This window comes from Coregonus clupeaformis, chromosome 15 (genome assembly GCF_020615455.1).
Source record: "Coregonus clupeaformis isolate EN_2021a chromosome 15, ASM2061545v1, whole genome shotgun sequence".
Classification (NCBI taxonomy): Eukaryota; Metazoa; Chordata; class Actinopteri; order Salmoniformes; family Salmonidae; genus Coregonus; species Coregonus clupeaformis.
Window position 1 is genome coordinate 40,836,832 of NC_059206.1, and position 24,327 is coordinate 40,861,158.

The following is a 24,327-nucleotide window of genomic DNA, read 5'->3' on the forward strand; positions in this document are numbered from 1 at the left end:
TCTATTTCAATTGCATTAATTATCGATCTATGCTGCTTTGACCATGAGTCAGATAACAGCAAGGTAAATGTAGAGCAGTGTTGTTTGCTGCCTCTTATCATTCCTCCCAAACAGAGAGAGGGTGAGGTAGGACTGAGAATGAAAGGCTTGACTGGTCAGTCAGAAGGGCTTGGTGTGTACACAGGGCTGACTGTGTTTCTGTGGGTAAGCAGCAAACCTACTTTCCTAGTATTTGGCTCACAATGAACAAGGACTAATACCCAAGAGAACCTACTCCAAGAAACCCTACTCCCAGTGCTCTTTAAATGCCATCTCTCTCCAGCATGGAGGTCAGGTAGATAGAATAACCTGTTCAGGAGGCCAGCCACACAACTAAGCATTGATAAAGAGATCGATGACATAATCTATCTGTGCTGTAGGTCTGTCTCAATGCATCCTAATCTAAATGCAAAGTAAGCCCTGTGTGTACAATCGCACTGTGACAATGGAGGTGATTTGGATGGTGCAATAGCCATACATAGTTTTAGGACCATGATTTGTTAAAGCAAGCAAAGATTGCTTCTCTCTTCAAAGGAACTGCACTGCAATAAAGCAATAAAAGGGGTGAGGAAAAACAGAGCCAGAGCAATAGTCAATACCGGGATTGTCTAGTCAGAGAGGGAGAGGGAGAGAGGGAGAGGGAGAGAGGGAGAGAGAGAGGGAGAGAGAGAGGGAGAGAGGGAGAGTAGTTGTAGACTAGTGAAAGGTCAGAAAACATTGGGAAAAGGCTGTTGATTTATTCATTTGGTTAAGTGTTAGGCATAATCAATAAAGATGTTTACTCATTATTGAACCATGAGTAAGAGAATGAGAGAGAGAGAGAGAGAGAGAGAGAGAGAGAGAGAGAGAGAGAGAGAGAGAGAGAGAGAGAGAGAGAGAGAGAGAGAGAGAGAGAGAGAGAGCGAGAGACAGAGACAGAGACAGAGACAGAGAAGCAGGCAGAGTAGGCCTTCAGAGGGACATTAACACAAAAACATGCTAATTATCTGTGAAGCTTCTTTAACCGTGGCAACCTAGGCCTGGTCTCTGCGCAATTCCCTCAGTACACTTCCTGCCTCCAGCTAAGCAGCGTCGCCTTACAAACACTGACGACGTTAACAACACAACGCTCCTGCAATGTTTGTAGAGCAAAAACAACAGCCCTAATCAAGGGGCAATGCCTGTCTTTGATTGATCAGCATATAGGAAAGCAGGGACGGCAGTGAGAGGGTTACTGGTGAAATACTATGTGCATCACTACATTTAATCAGGTAAATGGGCAGCAATTGATTTGTAGCCACTAGAGAATACTAACCCATTTACCTAGCACTATAACCCGGCCATAACCCTGCCTGGACACTGGCTAGAGAGGAATCTCTGGATACTGTTAAAACAGATGCTTTAGCCAGATGTGCATTTAAGAGGGAAAGATTACAACTCATCCATTGCCACTATGGGTGCGAGAGAGATTGTCTCACTCTTATTCTATTCATGTGAAATGGAAGAGATGGGTTAAGCCTATCACATGTGGGTTTTGGGGGTCAGGCATTGGCAAACAATATTAAGAGAGGTCACAAAGACCCCACGCCTCTGAGTGATGCCAGAAACTGTGCATCACCATAATGAAACATCACGTCTTTTTTAGAAGCTCTGTGAATGTGTGTGTGTGTGTGTTTGTTTGTTTGTTGCACAGAGATGTAGAAATGTTCTACAAGCAAAATAATGGATTCTAAAGGTGTCTTTGTGTGATCATCAGAGGTGACTGGAGAAGCAGCTGTAATACACACTCCTGTTAATCCAGGTTGATCCTGCCAGCCGTGGGTTGAGGACAGAGGTAATGAGGACTGGTTGTTCCTAGTCAAAACAAAGCACTCAGAACCCCACAGGTGAGATATTGTGCTCTATTCAGAACAAATTAGGCTTCTCATTCTCAACAGGATATGTGATGTGAAGTGGATAATATGTGGTGAGGTGATCTAAGCCCTAAGGTATATGGGCAACTTCTGAGTAATAGCATAATAAAGGGACGGTTTTCCCTGAACCTAGAAATCATCAGGGAAATGATTACATTCTCACACATCTGTTTGGAGGAGAGTTACCAGTAGATCTATTGCCAGTGGACCTGGAATCACATCATGACCGATGCAGTTCACACTTATAGCCTATTTTTACCCTTTTTCACTCAATAGTGATCACAATCTCAATTTAAAAGCATCAAATGGTATATGATTGGAGTATATGGTTTAAATCTGCAGTAAACTGACATAACCCCCACAACCCCTATTCACAGCAATGCTAGCACATATTTTACAATAGGCTATTATACAATTACTTTTCTTGTAAAAGTGTGACCTAAATTACTTATAGGCCCCTACCCTCAGGCAAGAGTAAAGTCCCCTCACTCCACATGACTCCAGTGATGCAGGAGGACTTTAAACCTGAGCATAAATAATGAATATGAGGCTGGCATGGTAGTCAACTGCAAACACTGGCTCAGAGTACAATGAACCCACAGGTCTCTTATACAAATATCCCAGTTCCCGTTTGTCATGTCTGCAGACATCAGAGCAGGTGCAAGTGGCAAGGTATGTCTAAAATAAAGATGCTCAAAAAGAAGTGGCTTGTAAAATAACTTGAGACAGATAAAGACCCACATTTGAGTCCTTGAACAGGTTAAAGCCTAGAAGGTTATATTACTAAATATTTTAAAAGCCATACTGAAGAGATAGAAAAAAGTATCTTGAAGTTGTCAGGAGAAGAAAATGAGTTAGCATAATAAAATGTACCTGTGTTTTACACTTTTGCAAATAAAGGCAGGTTGTATTTCCATTTAGTGCGTCAGTCAGAAGTCTTCTTTCAGTAATTCCTCTAGTCCTCCGTGTGCAAAAGTTACAGGTGTTTCATTGAGTTATTCTCAGGTGGCAAATATGTTGTTTCAAGTTAACTGATTTGCTGATCCTTACTGAAATATCGAATCGTTTCTGCAATTTAACGCAAGTCAATGATGGTGCATTCTGCGCTGAATTCTCAAACACATCATTGCTAGACGCGTTGTATCTCCATCATTGTTCCTCTGTAATATCCAACATGTATGCGAAGATTCAAGATACTTCCAAGGCTAGAAAGTCCCCTAAAAAGTAGAGAATAACTTTCTCTGCACATTTGATGCTCCGTAGCGAAGGTCTCTCTACTCTCTCACTTCTTCCCTCTTCAATGAGCCGCTTGGTTGACCAATCACCTCCCCCTCCCTCTCCCGCTCTCCCACACACACGCAGGCAAGCGCAAGCGCTCGCACACACGTACGCACAATTTTAGAAATAAGTTTAAACCAATTTTGCCATTTACGTTCCTGGCTATTAACCTTTCTAGCACGTTTGTGTGTGGTTTAAAGGTGTATTTTGTAGGCCTACTTTGAACTGAATGTTGTTTTCCTGCATGGACTAAAAGTAACCTATCAAATCAATAAACATTTAAAGGTAATATGTGAAATTAGACTGAATGAAAATGTGAAATAGGCTACACTAGTAGAATAATTTAGCTTTATTTTATTTTATGAAAATTATATTTCCATTGGAAAAACAACTGCAGGCTTTTCCAATTTGCCTGACAGTAATGAAGCCTGGTGCAAATGCATTATTGCCTATTTCCGATTATTGTTAATAATATTTCCCATACTATTACAAAGACTTGGCCCAAAAATATTTCGATAGATGATATAGGGCAATATTTCTTCATGCAATTATTCCAGTGCAGGGGCAGTTCATAAAAAACATGTTTCAATTGAAACCACAAGAGGGGGCACTTTGACAAGTTATAGTCTCAGTAAAACCCCTGTTATTTCAAAGTTATAGTAAATACCTCCACTGAGTGTACAAAATATTAAAAACACCTTCCTAATATTGAGTTGCAAAGGGGTTAGCTGGATGTCCTTTGGGTGGTGGACACGGGAAACTGTTGAGTGTGAAAAACCCAGCAGCGTTGCAGTTCTTGACACAAACAGGTTAGCCTGGCACCTACTCCCACACCCCCCTCAAAGGCACTTAAATACACTGCTCAAAAAAATAAAGGGAACACTTAAACAACACAATGTAACTCCAAGTCAATCACACTTCTGTGAAATCAAACTGTCCACTTAGGAAGCAACACTGATTGACAATACATTTCACATGCTGTTGTGCAAATGGAATAGACAACAGGTGGAAATTATAGGCAATTAGCAAGACACCCCCAATAAAGGAGTGGTTTTGCAGTTGGTGACCACAGACCACTCAGTTCCTATGCTTCCTGGCTGATGTTTTGGTCACTTTTGAATGCTGGCGGTGCTTTCCCTCTAGTGGTAGCATGAGACGGAGTCTACAACCCACACAAGTGGCTCAGGTAGTGCAGCTCATCCAGTATGGCACATCAATGCGAGCTGTGGCAAGAAGGTTTGCTGTGTCTGTCAGCGTAGTGTCCAGAGCATGGAGGCGCTACCAGGAGACAGGCCAGTACATCAGGAGACGTGGAGGAGGCCGTAGGAGGGCAACAACCCAGCAGCAGGACTGCTACCGCCGCCTTGTGCAAGGAGGAGCAGGAGGAGCACTGCCAGAGCCCTGCAAAATGACCTCCAGCAGGCCACAAATGTGCATGTGTCTGCTCAAACGGTCAGAAACAGACTCCATGAGGGTGGTATGAGGGCCCGACATCCACAGGTGGGGGTTGTGCTTACAGCCCAACACCGTGCAGGACGTTTGGCATTTGCCAGAGAACACCAAGATTGGCAAATACGCCACTGGCGCCCTGTGCTCTTCACAGATGAAAGCAGGTTCACACTGAGCACATGTGACAGACGTGACAGAGTCTGGAGACGCCGTAGATAACGTTCTGCTGCCTGCAACATCCTCCAGCATGACCGGTTTGGCGGTGGGTCAGTCATGGTGTGGGGTGGCATTTCTTTGGGGGGCCGCACAGCCCTCCATGTGCTCGCCAGAGGTAGCCTGACTGCCATTAGGTACCGAGATGAGATCCTCAGACCCCTTGTGAGACCATATGCTGGTGCGGTTGGCCCTGGGTTCCTCCTAATGCAAGACAATGCTAGACCTCATGTGGCTGGAGTGTGTCAGCAGTTCCTGCAAGAGGAAGGCATTGATGCTATGGACTGGCCCACCCATTCCCCAGACCTGAATCCAATTGAGCACATCTGGGACATCATGTCTCGCTCCATCCACCAACGCCACGTTGCACCACAGACTGTCCAGGAGTTGGCGGATGCTTTAGTCCAGGTCTGGGAGGAGATCCCTCAGGAGACCATCCGCCACCTCATCAGGAGCATGCCCAGGCGTTGTAGGGAGGTCATACAGGCACGTGGAGGCCAAACACACACACTACTGAGCCTCATTTTGACTTGTTTTAAGGACATTACATCAAAGTTGGATCAGCCTGTAGTGTGGTTTTCCACTTTAATTTTGAGGGTGACTCCAAATCCAGACCTCCATGGGTTGATACATTTGATTTCCATTGATAATTTTTGTGTGATTTTGTTGTCAGCACATTCAACTATGTAAAGAAAAAAGTATTTAATAAGATTATTTCATTCATTCAGATCTAGGATGTGTTATTTTAGTGTTCCCTTTATTTTTTTGAGCAGTGTATGTTGTCTTACCCATTCACCCTCTGAATGGCACACAAACACAATCCATGTCTCAATTGTCTCAAGGCTTAAAAGTCCTTCTTTAATCTGTCTCCTCCCCTTCATCTACACTTATTGAAGTGGATTTAACAAGTGACACCAATAATGGATCATAACTTTCACCTGGTCAGTCTGTCATGGAAAGTTCAGGTGTTTATGATGTTATGTACACTCAGTGTATATATGCTTACGAGGCAATTGCAGCTTAAAATCTTGAAAACAAACGACATTCAAACAAGACTAATTGAGGTGCATTAGTGCAATCTAGCAAGACGCTCTATGTACTCTTCAGAGACGTAACAAGTAACATAATCAAGAAATGCTACACATGAAGGTAAGTGTATAATTTTTCCTATTTTAATCAAAAACAAAGATACAAAAAAAAACATTTGTACATAATGCCATGCCATTGGATTGTTTATTTTCTTTTATTATTATCATAAATATGTAACGTAAACTGGATAGTCTCTTTTACAACCAATCACACATCTTTAGAGAGCATTACAAACAGATAGTCAAGACAGAAATATATAACAGGCCTTGCCATGTTAAATACTCTTGCGTAATCTATAATACTCTATCAGTAATAAATATTCTTACGTTTAAAGCCACAGTCAAATTGCAGACGTGTGATATTCAATACAATCAAGAGAGTAAAGATAAGCCACTTGGTGATGCTGTTTCTCAGTCTGGGAGATCCTCAAGGTAAATTAAACAGTCTCATGCAGCTCAGAGGGAAAATGATGGCTCAGTCGTCAAAGTCTGGAATGTCGTCATAGGAGTATCCGCGGTAACCCTTGGAGGCGTAGTAGGCGATTCGTAAATGGTAGAATCCAGGAAGGAAGACGAGGATCCCAATAATGAGGACTGGAACTGTACGGTCCGGGTGCTGAAAAAGAAGTGCCTATTTAGTCTATGTATCACCATCTGTGCCTGATTAACAAATTAGCCTATGTGTCAGTATCTTTCACAGACAAACAAACACAAAGACAGGCACTCTTTATCCATCAAATGACAATATGGCACATATGTATCATACAACACCATACTACAACCCTCTGAGGAGGCAGGGCTGTAAGAAGAAGTACTACTTAGGCACACAGATCTCCACATGGCCAGTCAACACACACAGCATTTATCGTCCAAGTGATGTCACACTAGAGGGAGTGTGCTGGAAATGGACACTAATGACCCCATACAGGACTACATGTTTCATGGCATGCAATTATGTAAATCGGTTTTAATTTAGGGGTTTGTTTTAAAATGTTATGCACACATACAGTTGAGATGAGAAATCCTCTTGAAATATCTTGAATTGAATGCTCACTGATCTACATGGGTGGGGAATGTGAAATGCACGGACACCCAGGAAAGGAGTACACCTCAAGCTCAATCAACCAGGTGGTGGAGGAACATAGGAGACCTGATACATTGATCCCCTTTAGGATGTTCCTGAAGAGGAAAGCAATGAATAACCTGCCATTGTCTTTTACAATTACATTTTAATCAAATCCAATTTTATTGGTCACATACACATATTTAGCAGATGTTATTGCGGGTGTAGCGAAATGCTTGTAAATGCTTGTATAGTATTGTACAGTACTTGACTTGGGATGGAAGCAGTGCAGGAGCTGTCTTTTTCCAAGTCGGTCCATTAGACTATGTTCACCGAAATTCACAAATGACATTATGCTATAGAGACCTCTGATTATTCACTGTTAACGGTTTATACACATTTTCCATGACTTCTCTGCGACTTTTAACCAAATTTTCATGACTATTATTATAGCCTACATGAAAAAGTAAGCATTATTGACACTGGAAAGCTGCTGTGTCTGATCCTATGTAGACCTACCACCTCCTGCCGTTGTGCCCTTGATCAAGGCACTTAGCACCACACACAGAACTGCACTGTTAGTCACATGTTGACAACATGTGGTCAACCCTCCATCTGGAGAGCTCCTGGGTGTGTAGGCTTGGCTTTTTCAACATTACAACCAAATACTTTTGTCTTTATTTACATTTTACATTTTAGTCATTTAGCAGACGCTCTTATCCAGAGCGGCTTACAATTAGAGAGTGCATACTGGTCCCCCGTGGGAATCGAACCCACAAACCTGGCGTTGCAAGCGCCATGCTCTACCAACTGAGCTACACGGGACTATAAAATTATTCCCTCATTCAATAAATCAGGGATCAAATGGATAAGGTATGATACTTAAAAGCAATGTATCTAATTAGACATGTTTATGCACAGCAAGTTATTTGTCAATTAGGCTATTCTTAGAATATTTTTTACGTTGCCGCAATTACATGGCTACTGTGTAATAGAGGGGAATCCCAGCATTCCAACAGTGCAGATGTATTTAGGCTCTACAGAGCTGGTGGAAAGGTAACAGCGAAATTAATGCTTAGTTAGCTATAGTTAACTAGCGAGATAACTGCTATGAGTTATGTTTTGAATTGGTGATCTAGTTAGTCTGCGTGTCATTATTTTATACCTACTGTCACTCACAGATTCGCAGACTAGCGGCAAATAAACTTGAACAAAGCGGAATCAGGAAATGAATGCCCACTTTCCATTGCGTTTCAATTAAGATCCCACCTTCATTCCGCTTTGATCAACCTTTTTTGCTTCGATGTGTAAATCTGGGCCAGCGATAGGCTACTTTGTTTTTATAGAGGAGCCGGGCGCAATTTCCAAAAAATTTGAAGTGCTGGTACGGCGTTACGGACAGCTCCGGCCCAAGTCAAGCACTGGTATTTATTTCCTTTGGCTTTGATGGATTTTGGCTATTGTCAGATGACAATTTCAAAGTCATCACATAATACTGTAGTACTGTGGTACTGTAGGTGATGTTGCTGCTGATTGTTTCTTTAAAGCCAAAGTCAGGATATCATTCCACCAAAGGGCACCATTGTAGTGTATATGTATGTGGACACCTCTTCAAATTAGTGGATTCTTCCATTTCAGCCACATCCGTTGCTGACATTTTTATAAAATCGAACACACAGCCATGCAATCTCCATAGACAAACATTGGCAGTAGAATGGCCGTACTGAAGAGCTCAGTGACTTTCAACGTGGCACCATCCTAACTGCCTCTGGAAGAAACGTCAGCACAAGAACTGTTTGTTGGGAGCTTCATGAAATGGGTTTCCATGGCCGAGCAGCCACACACAAGCCTGAGATCACCATGCACAATACCAAACTTTGGCTGCAGTGGTGTAAAGCTCGCCGCCATTGGACTCTAGAGCAGTGGAAACGTGTTCTCTGGATTAATCAATTATGCTTCACCATCTGGCAATCCGACAGACAAATCTGGATTTGGCAGATGCCAGGAGACCGCTACCTGCCCGAATGCATAGTGCCAACTGTAAAGTTTGGTGGAGGAGGAATAATGGCCTGGGGCTGTTTTTCATGGTTTGGGCTAGGCCTCTTAGTTCCAGTGAAGGGAAATCTTAACGCTATAGCATACAATGACATTCTAGACGATTCTGTGCTTTCAACTTTGTGACAACAGTTTGGGGAAGACCCTTTCCTGCTTCAGCATGACAATGCCCCCATGCACAAAGCGAGGTCCATACAGAAATTATTTGTCGAGATCGGTGTGGAAGAAATTGACTGGCCTGCACAGAGCCCTGACCTCAACCCCATCGAGCATCTTTGTGATAAATTGGAACGCCGACTGCGACCCAAGCCTAATCGCCCAACATCAGTCCTTGACCTCACTAATGCTCTTGTGGCTGAATGGAAGCAAGTCCCCGCAGCAACATTCCAACATCTAGTAGAAAGCCTTCCCAGAAGAGTGGAGGCTGTCATAGCAGCAAAGGGAGGTCCAACTCCATATTAATGCCCATGGTTTTGGAATGAGATGTTAGACAAGCAGGTGTCCATATACTTTTGGCCATATAGTGTATGCACATCTGTGAGCTACTCACCGAAACTTCTATGGATCCTGCAAGGAGAAGGGCGCCGATTACAATCAGTAAGGAGCCAATCAGGAAGAGGAATGTAGCCAGGGCAATAGCCTTGTAGGGAACTTTGGGAGGGCTTTTCTTGAACTGTTTGGTATAAAAGGTAAAAAGATTGGATTCATAATAACCAAGACGACTACAGATTACAATGATATGTGATATGACAGAGCTAGAGATTACCCAAAAGGGCTCAACTATAGGTGGTTGGGAGGTTAGAGATATGTATGTAATGCAACATCAGGTTGTCTGTGTCTCACCTGCAAGTCAATGTAGCCATCCTCATCGCCAGCTAGTCTTGAGTACTTAACTTTGTTACTGGATACCACACCACCAGCAACAGTGCTGCGTGCAGGCATCATTACAAGACAGGGGCTGTGTCAGGATTGAGAAGGCGACAACTTGAATGGCATTCAAATAACATGGCAACTCATTTACACCATACAATTTAGTGTCCAGACAGATATATATGGTAGCTATAGCTAGCTAAGTACTGTACAGACAGAGTAACTAGCTAGTCGCTACACTCACACAACTTGGAGGCTAGGCACTGCACAACAGAGGTGTATTCGTTACGATTCTGTTGCAAAACGTTTCGAAATAATAGGAAAGTAAAAGACGTAATAATGACTACACAATGAGTAACGATAACTTGGCTATATACGGGTACCAGTACCGAGTCGATGTGCAGGGTACGAGGTAATTGAGGTATACTGTATATGTACATATAACTAGGAATAAAATAACAGTAGCAGCAGCGTATGTGATGACGAGTCAAAGTTTGTGCAAAGCGTTTGCACTGTTTGCTTCAGTTTGGTTCTTACACGGTAAACGGCTTCCGTTGTAAGACGTAATGAATACAACCCTGGGCCCGGTTTCCCGATAGCGCTGGAACTTATGCTCGCTTACGAGTGTTTTAAAGATGCATCATTCCTACAAAGGCCGAAAATGTAACATAGCCTACGCTTCCCAAAACACCACGCAGAGAGAACGTTCTCTATAATTGCGTCGTTGAGGCATGTGTCGATACTGATAGGATCGAAAGAAATGCAACGCTGCTCTCGGATCAGCTTTCTCCATTTAAATCTTACCTTAACATTATAATTATTCCACAATGCTGACGACGGATCAGCTCCTAGAAAGACACTATCACCTATGACTGCAAATATTGAGGCGGCTATTCTAATTCTTACACTATAATAATGTACTAAATTAAGATTTGCCACATTGCGCACATGTTAGGCTACATAAATTATATTGAGACAAATTACAGACAGTATGTAGCCTACAGGTAGCAAAATATAATTTATTCAACATTAAATGCATTGCAATATGATTGAAATAGGCCTATAGTCTCCTGTATTTATATGTTAATGAAGTCACCTCGGTTTTAATTTGAATCAACTTTTTATACGTTGCCTGTTTGTATCAATTGCAAAGATATTGGCAACTACGTATTTGTAGTCGACTTTGTTCTGAAGTTATACGTGGTCACAGAGAGACGGAGAACCATGTGATTTTATGTTTAGCGGAGATCTTCTGTGTATAAAGTGACGCGGGAGGGCAGAAAAGCATCTACAAGCGTTTAAGTGCAACGTTAATAACGATGGTTTTGTGAAACAGCTCGGAGATTTAACGACGCTCCTACGAAGGTTCTAACGATAAAGTTAGCCTTAAGATGTTTTTGGGAAACCGGGCCGTGTTATTGACAGTCGCGTTAGCTAGCTAGCTACATTCAACAGGGGTGTATTCATCACGGAAACCGTTTACCATTTAATAACCAAACGAAAGCAAACAGAGCAAAACGATTGGTTCTATTCGACAAATTCAGGTAGGTCCCTCCCCGTTTCGTTAAGTTTGCTTCCGTTTAAAACACGTTTTATAACAGAATTGGCGGAATGAATACACCCCTGATGAGCTGGCATAGCTTGCTAGCTAAATAAACATTACCTCTCACCTGTATTATTGCTGGACGCAAAATAATAAGTGACATCAACGTAATACTATATTTCCAAATAAATGCTCATTTTGCGGTAGTGATAGACTATACAAATAGCGACAGTATTTTATTGACTTGTTTTCTAGCTACAGAACTTCATCAAGCCCTCAGTCTGCTTCCTTGTTTTCCCGTATTCTCGGCCCGCAACGATGTGCGCGGCTGCGCGCGCAAGAATTGGTCACCCAGACAGTCTCGACCGGCCATATTGGTAAGGGCACAGTAAATAGACTTGTAGGCATACTACCACCGGCTCCTCTTTTATAGAATTAGTGGTATAATAAGCAATATGGTAAACAAAACGGAATGACTTTTGTAATAACTTTGGTGAATAGCCCTACATGTTTTTTCCTAACTCAAATATGTGATTATATTAATATTAAATAATAATAATAATAATAATAATAATAATAATAATAATATGCCATTTAGCAGACGCTTTTATCCAAAGCGACTTACAGTCATGTGCGCATACATTTTTACGTATGGGTGGTCCCGGGGATCGAACCCACTACCCTGGCGTTACAAGCGCCATGCTCTACCAATTGAGCTTCAGAGGACCACCCATATGTAAAACAAAATAAGTATTCACTCACTATCGGCTATCATTGTAGCTTGTTAAAATGGTAGTTGTTATGAAAACCACTACAAGCATTGGTGATCTCTCCAAACCAATTAATTGGTTTGAACTGCTATACATAATAATGATATTTATGCATACAGACACCTTAACTTTCCTGCCTGAGAAATGGAAATATATAATTTTTGCACCTACAAAAACATACAACACAGAAAATGACTTACAGTTTGATAATTAAATGTATGATAAGTAATCATGATGGCCCCCAGGACCTTATGCTAATTAAAACAGACCTGTATCTTTTGATTAGGAAACAAGCCAACTATAATAGCAGAAATAGTTATATTTGGTTGTATTACTATGTGGTTTATGAACCATCTCTGAAATTAACAAACTAAATCAAATCACATTTTATTTATCACATGCGGTGAATACAACTGGTGTAGACTTTACAGTGAAATGCTTGCTTAAGAACCTTTCCAAATGATGCAGAGTTTAAACTAAATAAAAAATAAACAACTAACACAGGAAATTAAATACAATACGCAAGAATGGAGATATATACTGGGAGTACCAGTACCAGATCAATGTGCAGAGGTACAAGGTAGATATGTACATAAAGGCAGGGTAAAGTGACTAGGCATCTGGATAGATAATAAGAGTAAAATAAAGAACAGAGTAGCAGCAGCAAATGATGAGTGTAAAAGTGTGTGTGTGTAAGTGTGTATGTTTGTTTGTGTTTTGTCAGTATGAGTGTGTGTGTTGTGTGTGGGCGCATGTGGTGTTTGAATGTATGAGAGATTTGTGTGGGAGTGAAAGTGTAGTGTGTGTGAGTGAGTGTGTATATGGTGTGGTATAAAGTCTAGTGAATGTGCGTAGGGTCAGTACAAGATAGTCAGTGCATATAGTTTGGGTACCATTAATTGACTATTTAGCAGTCTGGCCATTTTGCAGTCTTATGGGTTGGGGGTAGAAGCTGTCTCAGAGCCTTTTGGTCCGAGAGCAGATGCTCCGGTACCGTTTGCCGGACGGTAGTAGAGTGAACAGTCTATGGCTTGCGTGGCTGGAGTCTTTGGCAATTTTCCGGGCCTTCCTCTGATACTGCTTGATATAGAGGTCCTGGGTGGCAGGGAGCTCGGCCCAGTGATGTATGGGCTCTCCGCACCACCCTTTGTAGCACTTTGCGGTCAAGGGCGGTGCAACTGCCATACCAAGCGGTGATGCAGCCAGTCAAGATGCTCTCGATGGTGCAGCTATATCACTTTTTGAGGATCTGAGGGCCCATACCAAATCTTTTCAGCCTCCTGAGGGGAAACAGGCATTACTGTGTCCTCTTCACGACTGTGCGGGTGTGTGTGGACCATGTTAAGTCCTTAGTGATGTGGATGCCAAGGAACTGAAAGCTCTCGACCCGCTCCACAACAGCCCTGTCGATGTGGATGGGGGCGTGCTCTCCCCTCTTTCTCCTATAGTCCATGATCAGCTCCTTGGTCTTACTGACATTGAGGGAGAGATTGTTGTCCTGGCACCACACTGCTAAGTCTCTTTCCTCCTCCGTTGGCTGACTCATAGCCGTCGGTAATCAGGCCTACCACCATGTGTCATCAGCAAACTTGATGATGGTGTTGGAGTCGTGTGTGGCCACGCAGTTGTGGGTGAACTGGGAGTACAGGAAGGGACTAAGCACACACCCCTGACAGTCAGCGTGGCGGAGGTGTTGTTGCCTACCCTCACCACCTGGGGCCGACCCGTCAGGAAGTCCAGGATCCAGTTGCAGAGGGAGGGGTTCAGTCCCAGGCTCCTAGCTTTGTCTGATGCTATAGTAAAGTAGATGCTTCAATTCAATAACATTAGCAGTCAGCTAAGAAGCCATATGAGACGCAAGAAGCCATATGAGTGGCTTCTAGTCTGCAAGTCTACTCTAATGAAAGTACCCAGATGTGTCACACAGCAGCGGTAGCCAATAAAGGGTCCTCTCTTGGATGCAGAATTCAATTTCTTTGAAACACTAACCTGGCTATTGTAGTTAAGAAAGAAAAAAAACAATGCCATTCAATTGATGGATTTATGTGCGTTTGTGTCTTGTCAGTTCATATCATTTACTCCTTTTATAATATTCTTGTTTTTCTGATTGAATCAGCTTTAGTCTGTGGTGAGTGTAAGGAGGGGTACAATCAATTTCACAGCTAGGCTATTAGAGGCCGTCATTTTGCTACCCTGCATGATGTGTGGGTGTACCGTAAGGCTTGTTCAGTACTGAGCTGGCTGCATGGAATGATGGTTGATTGGAGCTTTTTTTTAAATGTGTGTTGCAGACCAAGGTTATTATAGTATTGTGTTTATATATTAGTTTTTTATTTGAAATTCAGTTTAGTTTCAGTTAGTTTTCAGATCAACTTTACTCGTTTTTATTTAGTTTAGTTTTATAAAAACATTTCTATATTGTTTTTATATTATTTAGCTTTAGTTTTAGTTTTAGTGTTAGGGATAAAAAGTAGCCTATGCGTGGGAGGCTAGGAGCCATGTATGTGTTGTATAGTTTTTGGGGATGTCACTTCTTGCCACAGTGGGTCTGCTAAATGACTAAAAATTACAACAAAAAAGAAAATGACTAAAAAATTATAATGCATAAGGTGATGGGTCAGGTAATAGGTTAGGTTAAGTTTGAAGGTAGACTCAGCGAGATGACATAGATGCACAAACAACCAGGAGCATTGAAGCGCGAGGCTAAACTTCTCCACTATTTTGGTCCCGTAGCTACTACGTTGTGGCAGTGTGAAGTGCACCCGTGCACATGCACAGATACTCTGTGTGACTGTGTGAGATCAAAGTCTTGCATCGTGCTCCTCTCAAAAATGATGTGATCCAAGGTTGAGAAATTTGACTGCAGTCGACTGCAAGTTTCTGCAGTTCGTCTTTACCAAATTCATCCTGCAGCCACCGCCTGCATTATGGGATGCTCTATTGTCAACCAATCATTAGGGTGTTTTTGTTTGACCCATGTGAACATGACCAAAGAAATTACTGAAACAGGAACCAATTTGTATACAGTGGATATATACATTTACATACAAATAAATGTGATATTTGAGGGTCTATCTCACTAAGTGATTGTACAATGTGTACACATAATATTATATTATGATTTCAGTTTGCGTGTGATATGGGGGTTTGATACATGTTTCTTTCGACATTATAAAGAAAACATTTTATAAACAATGGCAACACTGCCATGTTGATCTGAGGCTTGCTGTTGGAAAACCACATTAGTGTGTGACTTTCGGCTGTCGCAGATGCACCTCCCCGACTTCACTACTTGGACTTTCGTCTACAGTCGGTTGCTTTAGCCTTACCACTCAAACATCCCCAATATCTGCGGTGCTGCTTGTGGCAACGTAATCTCGCTGAGTCTACCTTTAAGTCATGATGTCAATCTTAATGTGACCCGCCAGATTCAGAAGCTTGAAAAGCCCAAACTGAACATAATTCATTATGTTTTTTTATTTTATTTGAGTTCGTTTGGGAGTCAAGGATAATAGTTTCAGTATAGTTTTAGTTTTTCAAACGGGTTTGTTAATTATTTTATTTCAGTTTACTAAATTGTTTTTTCATGATTAGTTTTCATTTTAGTTTCCGTTTTAGTTGACTGTAATTACTATAATACCATTGTTGCGTAAAATAAGTGATGCTTCTGAGTGGTTCATTAAATGACTTGATGTGGCAGTAAGTGAGACAAGTAAGGTTTGACTGAGCATGTGTATTTGTGTGAGACTGTGACTGGTTGAAAGAAAGTGAGTACATCAATTAGTGAGGAGGGAACATGATTGACAGCAACCATGATGTGGGCCAGTGTCATGGGAGATACTATGTCTGTGACAAGATAAGATGCTGACGGTGGAATGAATGAGGTGAATGAAAATAAAATGACAAATTGCTTCCAAGATGCTCAGGATAGCAAAAACGGAAGTGATGTATTACTTTTTCCTCTTATTACATTTTTCTTTCCTTCAGGTCATGATGGGTCACCATATTGCATACTTTGAGATAGACGTTTAAGAAAGGTTTTATGAGATTTTTTTATTTGGTTTATGAACATCATCATGTCTCTGTTTCCTATTAGATCCATTCTGGGTACCTGTGCACAACAGGAGGTTGATGGCACCTTAATTGGGGTGGAGGGGCATGTGGTAATGGCTGCAGCAGAACAGGTGGAAAGATAAACAATATCAAACACATGGTTTCAATGTGTTTGATGCCATTCCATTTGCTCCGTTCCAGCCATTATTATGAGCCGTCCTACCCTCAGAAGCCTCCACTGCTGTGCACACTCAGACTTCTTCCTGCATTTTAGCAGTAACCTGCGGAACAATTAGACACAGTAATCTCTTAGCACCCAGCCTTCACCCCACTATGAATAATTTAACAATTATCCACCTGGAGCTGATAAGAGGAAATTGTATTTCCCTCCACTGAGCGGCGGTAGGAGAAGAGGCTGTCTGCATTTCCCTGGCAATGGAGATTGAGTTTTACCCGAATGTAATCAGCCTACAATGTCTGAAGTTTTAAGTGCTATGTTAGGAAAGTTCAGTTGTGAGAGGCTGCCTCCAGTTTAGCAGTAGCAAAGGGTAATCACTGCCTGCTGAGATGACTACCACCAAAGGCTTCTCCTGGGGCTTTGATTCTGACTTACCCACCAATATTGATCTGTAACGATATGTGTTGCTGTATTTCAACCTTTCTTATACTGTTGGTGTTTGAATCAATAGACTTGCTGAAACTGAATGGGAAGAGGGGGTTAACTGGTATCAAATCTAACAAGTAACCAAGTAGATGCACACATTGCCCTGGCCTTTTGACTTGAGAAATCTATGTAGACATTGCCGAGGCCTTCTCCAGTGAGTCACACAGTTCGTCTATGATATAAGATGTTTCTAGATGGATTTGCAAAAATGGTTGTCCTTCAATATTTGCCTAATTGTTACTGTAGGCACTTACGTGGGCTCAGTTTGAGTTCATCTAAGACTAACGGTAACTACAGTAAGTTATGGGAAAATGAGTCTGACCGTGCTTTTAATATTCCCTGCACAGCATTCTGTCTCAGCACCCATAAGAGAAACAGCACAGTGGTGGCCAATTACACTTGTATTATTCCTTTTTATTACACACACACTCTCTCACTCTCTCTCTCTCTCTCTCTCTCTCTCTCTCTCTCTCTCTCTCTCTCTCTCTCTCTCTCTCATTTTATGTGGCCAAACCGTAAAAGTTTAAATGAATTTCATTTAAAAGGCTGCTGTCTTTTTACCATAAAGATAATGAATAAATGGAAAATAAAAATCAGGAAATAAAATGTTTCAGTAGGCATACAGTGGCAGAATAATTACGGACATGGGGTGAGACAGAACTAACAGGGTGAACATGTTTGTATTCATTATGCTCAGCTAAATACATGCACATTAAATAAATGCCCTGCCAATTAAAACATACAATTAGCACTGTTATCGTTACAAAATGACTCTGGACTCTATTCAAGCCTGCATAAATGACATACCCGTTCAGTAATGCCTTAGCATTGTATCCTTTTAACCAGAAATCGGCAGAAATGAATGTTAAAGGACCACCAGATGAGAATTCAATGTTTTGTCTAATGCTTCATGTATAGTGGAGGCTTAACAAGGGACACAGATTTGCCTTCACAATGCCTTCAGGGGAGACAAGCGTAGGAGGTAGAGGAGGTAGACACCAAGTCTTGAACCTCAGCATGACCTCTCAGTCCAGGAGAGCTAAATTAAGAAAGAGAAACTCCTTCTATATAATGATCAGAGATACACATTACTTTTCTCCTAAATCTATGGTGACTCACATGGGTTATGTAACCGATTGGGGTCTTGACCAGGTCTCAAACTTTCCAACTTGATTCAAACTTCATCTGGAAATGACACAGTTGGTAGAGGACAATGCCATTTTGCTCCTCCTGCTTTGAGAAATGAAACGTAGAAATGACAAATGGACCTTATGACCTTCCAATTCAACTTCCATCTTCATTTTCATGAGTCAGTGCCATTTTTCAGATCATGTGTCATCTACATAATGCTATTCGTGTGTTCACGTGAACATTCTCTCTGCCGCATACCACACCAAAACACACACACCTACTTTCAGGGCTAACATGAGATTAAATGAGATAACACTTTATTGTCTGTTAGCACCGACATTTGGAAATGTGACAAAAAAGTCATATTTCTGAAGGAGGGTTGTCTCAGGATTTGGTGGAGCCACAGGGTCTGTTGTTGGGTTATTCAGTCAATTCATTCTGTGGATGAAGTAATTTATTATGGCTTGGTTTCAATAGCATTTGTCTTGGGTGAAAGTTGCTAACAGGATCAGAATATCTACCCTGCCACATCATCAATTTATTTTTAACTGAATACCTTAACCGTTAGACAAAACATATCAATTTGCAGTGCATATCACTGGACGAAATACATTCAAACTATAGAAAACAAAAGAGTTGGTTGCTAAAATGACGTTTTTGTTGCATTTTGTTGACAGTACAGCAGGTTGTCATAAAATGGAATAAATTTTAAAAAAGATACGGGAAAAGATTCAATTCGCATGAACTTATCAAGAAAAATTATTATTTTCTATTATTCTACCAATAATTGAATGATTTATGAAGAAAAAACAAGTGGCAATACCACAGTCCCTAGCAACCAATTCCATGAGCAGCAGCAATTAAGAAGAGCTCCTCCTTAAATTGCAATTTTTATGAACAGTTGAGTTATTTTAGTGCATTGCTGTGTTTTGCCCATCTAGAGGAATTGGAAGGTACTTTTCTTTTGTGGAAATAGTTTGGAGAGATTTTGAGAGATTGATCGACTTGGTTCTTGCAAGACTTATCTGCTGAATCATCAGGGAACACAAGGAAGGGGACAGGAGGACCAGAAACCCAACAAGGACAACAATAACAATTAGGATATAGATAAACAAACACAAAACCAACAGAGGGAGAAAGAGGAAGGATTTCTTAGGGATTTCTGGAGGATAGTTCAGGCCTTGATTGGGAAACAAGCATTCAGATGAACAAACAAACAAGCAAAAGAGCACTTGGAATGGAGGTGGGAACATTCTGAACATTGAGAGAGTATCTTAATTTATGTGTAATGTGTTGTTGAATTAAAAACACATTTAATAACTTTTATTTGTATTATTTTTAAAAGTGCATTGTTTAAAACGTGCATTTATCTATAGGTACATTATTTAAATAAGTGCTTTCATCAAGAGACACATGCACATCATTCTAGAGCAGAGTGCATTGTTTAGAGGTCACCATGGAGATGAAGATGGATGCATTCTCTAAGCACTGTTTCAGAGACCTTGCCATCATGTATCCTGAAAATGTTACAAGGGAGTCAGGAAAAAATCAATTACAAAATATATTTACAAAGAGAATCCCCAGAGACTCTGAGGGCGACCAAATAAAACCTCTTGTTGCTGAACTTAAAACCTCTCCACTGTCACTACCTACAACAGCCTCCACTCCCTCTGTACTCTAGTATGTAGTCCCCAGTGTCCCTCTCCCTCCCTCGCCTGCAGCAGACACAGCCCTGACCATGCCTCTCTCACACGTGACACCTGGAGTATGGCCAAACGTACATCTGGCCCACCATCCCACCCTCAGCCTGGACTGTCTTTACGACAATGTAGACCTGTACAAAGAGGCAGTCCCCACCTTCGCCAGGATGTTAAAGGATGTTGCTGTAGGTGGCCAGTCCATCTCACCCGACAGGAGCAACAGAACCCTGAGACAAATCAGACGCTCCTTTAGACCTGCATCCCGTGGCGCCTGACAGAGACTGGAGAACAGCCAGCAACACTGGCCCCCACACCACCCTCCACCACTTCTCTCCCAGGAACTGCATGCAGATGAGCTATGCCCAAGCTGTACGCAGTCAAAGAGGCCTCATGCAGAGTTTGGAGCATCGCCACGCCACCCTATTCAATTCCCCCTACAACCTCCCTCCCATGCTACCAGACCTGGCCCATCAAAGCACAGCTCTACCAGACCAGGCCTGCCTCAGCACAGCTCTACCAGACCTGGCCCATCACAGCACAGCATAGCCCAGCTCTACACAACACCGACCACTACCCTGGGGTCTGGCAAAACACTGTCGAGGCTAGTGCACCACATCATTCTCATCATCAGCCCTCATATGCTGAGAGTTTGGAGCTTCGTCAGCCACACTGCCCTCCACACCACACCACCCTCCTCAATTCTCCCACAACCTCCATCCCAGGCTAGTTTTGGTTACCCTTCCTACTCCCATCCCCAGGACAGGCCTTGGGTCACTGCTGCCCTCCAACCCTGCAACAGGAGCCACACCAAGGCCTCCTGAGCATATCCAGAATGGAGCACTGGCAGCCACTCCGATCCCCCCAGCAGCTCCACTCCTTTGGCGGGAGCTTCATCAGGGTGGACTGAGCTCTGCCAACACTGCTCTCCCAGTTCCCTTCCCAGACCCTGCATCCAGCGACTTGAGGGAGGCCTGTCAAATGCTCAGTCTACTCTGCTCTCACGTGGTTGGCCAGGGACCTTGGCAAAGTCTCAGCTCACTCAACAAATAGCTGCAGATGACCCTATGCCTGTTAGCTCTTATGGGAATGAGCTGAATACCCCTGTGACTTTAAATCTTGTGGGGGGCTTGGGCTAATGCACCTAAATGTGTGAAGTATGAATTCAATGGACACAATTTACATTTGGGTACAGGACTTGTGTCCTGACATTCTGGTTCTCTCGGAAACATGGTTAAATGGTTCTGTATCAGATAAAGACATTGAAGTAAATTATTATAACATATTTAGATGTGACAGATTACAGAAAAGGGGAGGAGTGGCCATATATGTAAAATCTAATTTCATGCCGTCCCAATCTTTAAATATTTCTGTTTCCAAGAAATTTGAACTCCTGGTTGTAGATCTGTCCATAAACCAGAATGCACATTTATTTGTTGCTGGGATTTACCGCCCCACTGCTGCAATGGCGGATGCTATTGGTACTATATCCGAGTGTTTAACACCTTTTTTATCCTCGGAGTTGGTCATTTTAAGGGGATTTGAATCTGGATTGGCTATCCCCGGCCTCAGATCAATTTAAGAGTATATGCATTGATTTTAATAAATTGTTCTCTAAACCCACATGGCTAAATGTGAAAAACCCTGTTAACTCCTCATTGATTGATTTAATTCTTACTAATAACCCCCATAAATACTTGTCTAGTGGAGTATTTGCATATGATCTCAGTGATCATTGTCCCATAGTATGTATTAGAGATACGAAACAGCAAAATACTAATCCTCGTTTAATTAAGAAGATACATTTTAAAAGGTTATCCGCAAGGGTTTTTACATGACATGTTCTACTCTGATTTAACCACTAGCTCCTGTATTCCTGACCCAGCACATTTCTCCTCCATATTTATTCCTCTGGCAGATAAACACGCCCCTTTTAAACAATTCAGAGTCAACGATAGATCTAACCCTTGGTTTTCTTCTGAGCTATCTGAGCTCATTCAGATGAGAAATCAGGCCTGGGCCAAAGCAAGGAAAACTGACTCTGTAGTGGACTGGCAATCTTTCAGACAATTGAGAAACAGATTTACTATCTCGATTAAGAAAGCTAAATCAAGTTATTTTTCTAACTCTATCTCTGACTCTGGTGATCTTTCTAAAGTAAATGCACTTTTTATTTGAGAGAAACTGTGGTTTAATTGACCCTGGTCAGTCAATCGACTGCTCTTCCCTCTGCCAGCCTCTAGCTGACTCAAAGTTTAACCCGTCAACTTCTAGTGAATCTTTTGTTTTCATTTCAACAATTTACTATCTATGGTGTGCTAGATGCCTCTGCCCCCCTGATTGCTGAATCATTAACCCACAGTTTTAGCCTGACAATTATATCTGGTACTATCCCCAAGTTTTGGAAGGCGGCCCATGTCCTCGCCCTTAACAAAGGTGGTGACCCTTATGACCTAAATAATTATCGCCCTATCTGTCAAGTAATTCAGAGGCTTTCCTCAATTGGCCTAGACCAGGCTGCATGTAACTGGTTTACAAATTACCTGACAGATAGAACTCAGTGTGTATCTACTGATGGTATTAAATCAGGTTTCCTTGATATTACGAAAGGTGTTCCGCAGGGATTGATTCTGGGTCCTGTACTTTTTACTGTTTACATTAACAATACCGGCTTGTCTGTACAACACTGTAACCTACACTTGTATGCTGATGATACTGTTGTGTATGCTATTGCCCCACCGGTTGACCAGGCTCTATCTGAACTACAGTCTGCCTTCATTGTATTACAGAAAAACTTTATTGACCTGACATTAGTACTGAATGCAGGTAAAACGAAGTATACAGTTCATTTGGAAAGTATTCAGATCCCTTGACTTTTTCCACATTTTGTTATGTTACAGCCTTATTCTAAAATTGATTAAATTGTTAGTTTTTTTCTCATCAATCTGCACACAATACCCCATGATGATGAAGCAAAAACAGGTTTTTAGAATTTTTTGAAATGTATTAAAGAAAACGGATATATCACATTTACATAAGTATTCAGATCCTTTACTCTGTACTTTATTAAAGCACCTTTGGCAATGATTACAGCCTCGAGTCTTCTTGGGTATGACGCTACAAGCTTGGCACACCTGTATTTGGGGAGTTTCTTCCATTCTTCTCTGCAGATCCTCTCAAGCTCTGTCAGAGTGGATGGGGAGCGTCGCTGCACAGCTATTTTCAGGTCTCTCCAGAGATGTTCGATCGGGTTTAAGTCCGGGCTCTGGCTGGGCCACTCAAGGACATTCAGAGACTTGTCCTGAAGCCATTCCTGCATTGTCTTGTCTGTGTGCTTAGGGTCATTGTACTGTTGGAAGGTGAACCTTCGCCCCAGTCTGAGGTCCTGAGCGCTCTGGAGCAGGTTTTCATCAAGGATCTCTCTGTACTCTGCTCCGTTCATCTTTCCCTCGATCCTGACTAGTCTCCCTGTCCCTGCCGCTGAAAAATATCTCCACAGCATGATGCTGCCACCACCATGCTTCACCGTAGGGATGGTGCTAGGTTTTCTTCAGATGTGAAGCTTGGTATTCAGGACAAAAAGTTAAATCTTAGTTTCATCAGACCAGAGAATCGTGTTTCTCATGGTCTGAGAGTCCATTAGGTGCTTTTTGGCAAACTCCAAGCGGGCTGTCGTACCTTTTACTGAGGAGTGGCTTCCGTCTGGCCACTCTACCATAAAGGCCTGATTGGTGGAGTGCTGCAGAGATGGTTGTCCTTCTGGAAGGTTCTCCCATCTCCACAGAGGAACTCTCAAGCTCTGTTAGAGTGACCATCGGGTTCTTGGTCACCTCCCTGGCCAAGGTCCTTCTCCCCCCAACTGCTCAGTATGGCCGGGCGGCCAGCTCTAGGAAAAGTCTTTGTGGTTCCAAACTTCTTCCATTTAAGAATGATGGAGGCCACTGTGTTCTTGGGGACCTTCAATGCTGGAGAAATGTTTTGGTACCCTTCCCCAGATCTGTGCCTCGAAACAATCCTATCTCTGAGCTCTATGGACAATTCCTTCGACCTTGTGGCTTGGTTTTTGCTCTGACATGCACTGTCAGCTGTGGGACCTTATATAGACAGGAGTGTGCCTTTCCAAATCATGTCCAATCAATTGAATTTACCACAGGTGGACTCCAATCAAGTTGTAGAAACATCTCAAGGATGATCAATGGAAACAGGATGCACTTGAGCTCAATTTCGAGCCTCATAGCAAAGGGTCTGAATACTTATGTAAATAAGGTATTTCAGTTTTTTATTTTTAATACATTTGCTAACATTTCTAAAAACCTGTTTTCGCTTTGACATTATGGGGTATTGTGTGTAGATTTATGAGGGAAATGTTTTATTTAATCAATTTTTGAATAAGGCTGTAACATAACAAAATGTGGAAAAAGTCATGGTGTCTGAATACTTTCCGAATGCACTGTATTTTGTTCTCTAGAGCGCATAAAATTAACTCTGATGATTTAAGCATACGTACTTTGGATGGTGTCCA

General features: G+C 42.0%; 2 protein-coding genes across 4 annotated transcripts in view; both read right to left on the bottom strand.

Annotated features, from left to right (window-relative positions):
• igsf9a (immunoglobulin superfamily, member 9a) overlaps nt 1–3,211 on the bottom strand; it is a 28,709-nt gene extending 25,498 nt beyond the window's left edge. Inside the window, exon 1 of the mRNA XM_041898216.2 lies at nt 2,805–3,211. The gene's annotated coding sequence lies outside the window, so the exon portion shown is untranslated. The remainder of the gene's footprint in view (nt 1–2,804) is intronic.
• A 2,810-nt stretch (nt 3,212–6,021) lies between these two features.
• Nucleotides 6,022–11,810, bottom strand: tmem230a (transmembrane protein 230a). 3 transcript variants are annotated; one of them, XM_041898213.2, is made up of 4 exons: nt 11,618–11,810; nt 9,921–10,035; nt 9,628–9,750; nt 6,022–6,575 (listed from the first exon to the last, which is right to left on the bottom strand). In XM_041898213.2, the coding sequence occupies exons 2-4, from the start codon at nt 10,020–10,022 to the stop codon at nt 6,435–6,437; spliced, it is 366 nt and encodes a 121-aa protein (XP_041754147.1). In that variant the 5' UTR covers nt 10,023–10,035; nt 11,618–11,810; the 3' UTR covers nt 6,022–6,434. The 3 variants fall into 3 exon arrangements, with proteins under 3 accessions (XP_041754147.1, XP_041754149.1, XP_041754148.1); XM_041898215.2 differs by lacking the exon at nt 11,618–11,810 and adding an exon at nt 11,044–11,301; XM_041898214.2 differs by lacking the exon at nt 11,618–11,810 and adding an exon at nt 10,485–10,709.
• Nucleotides 11,811–24,327: the final 12,517 nt, after the last annotated feature.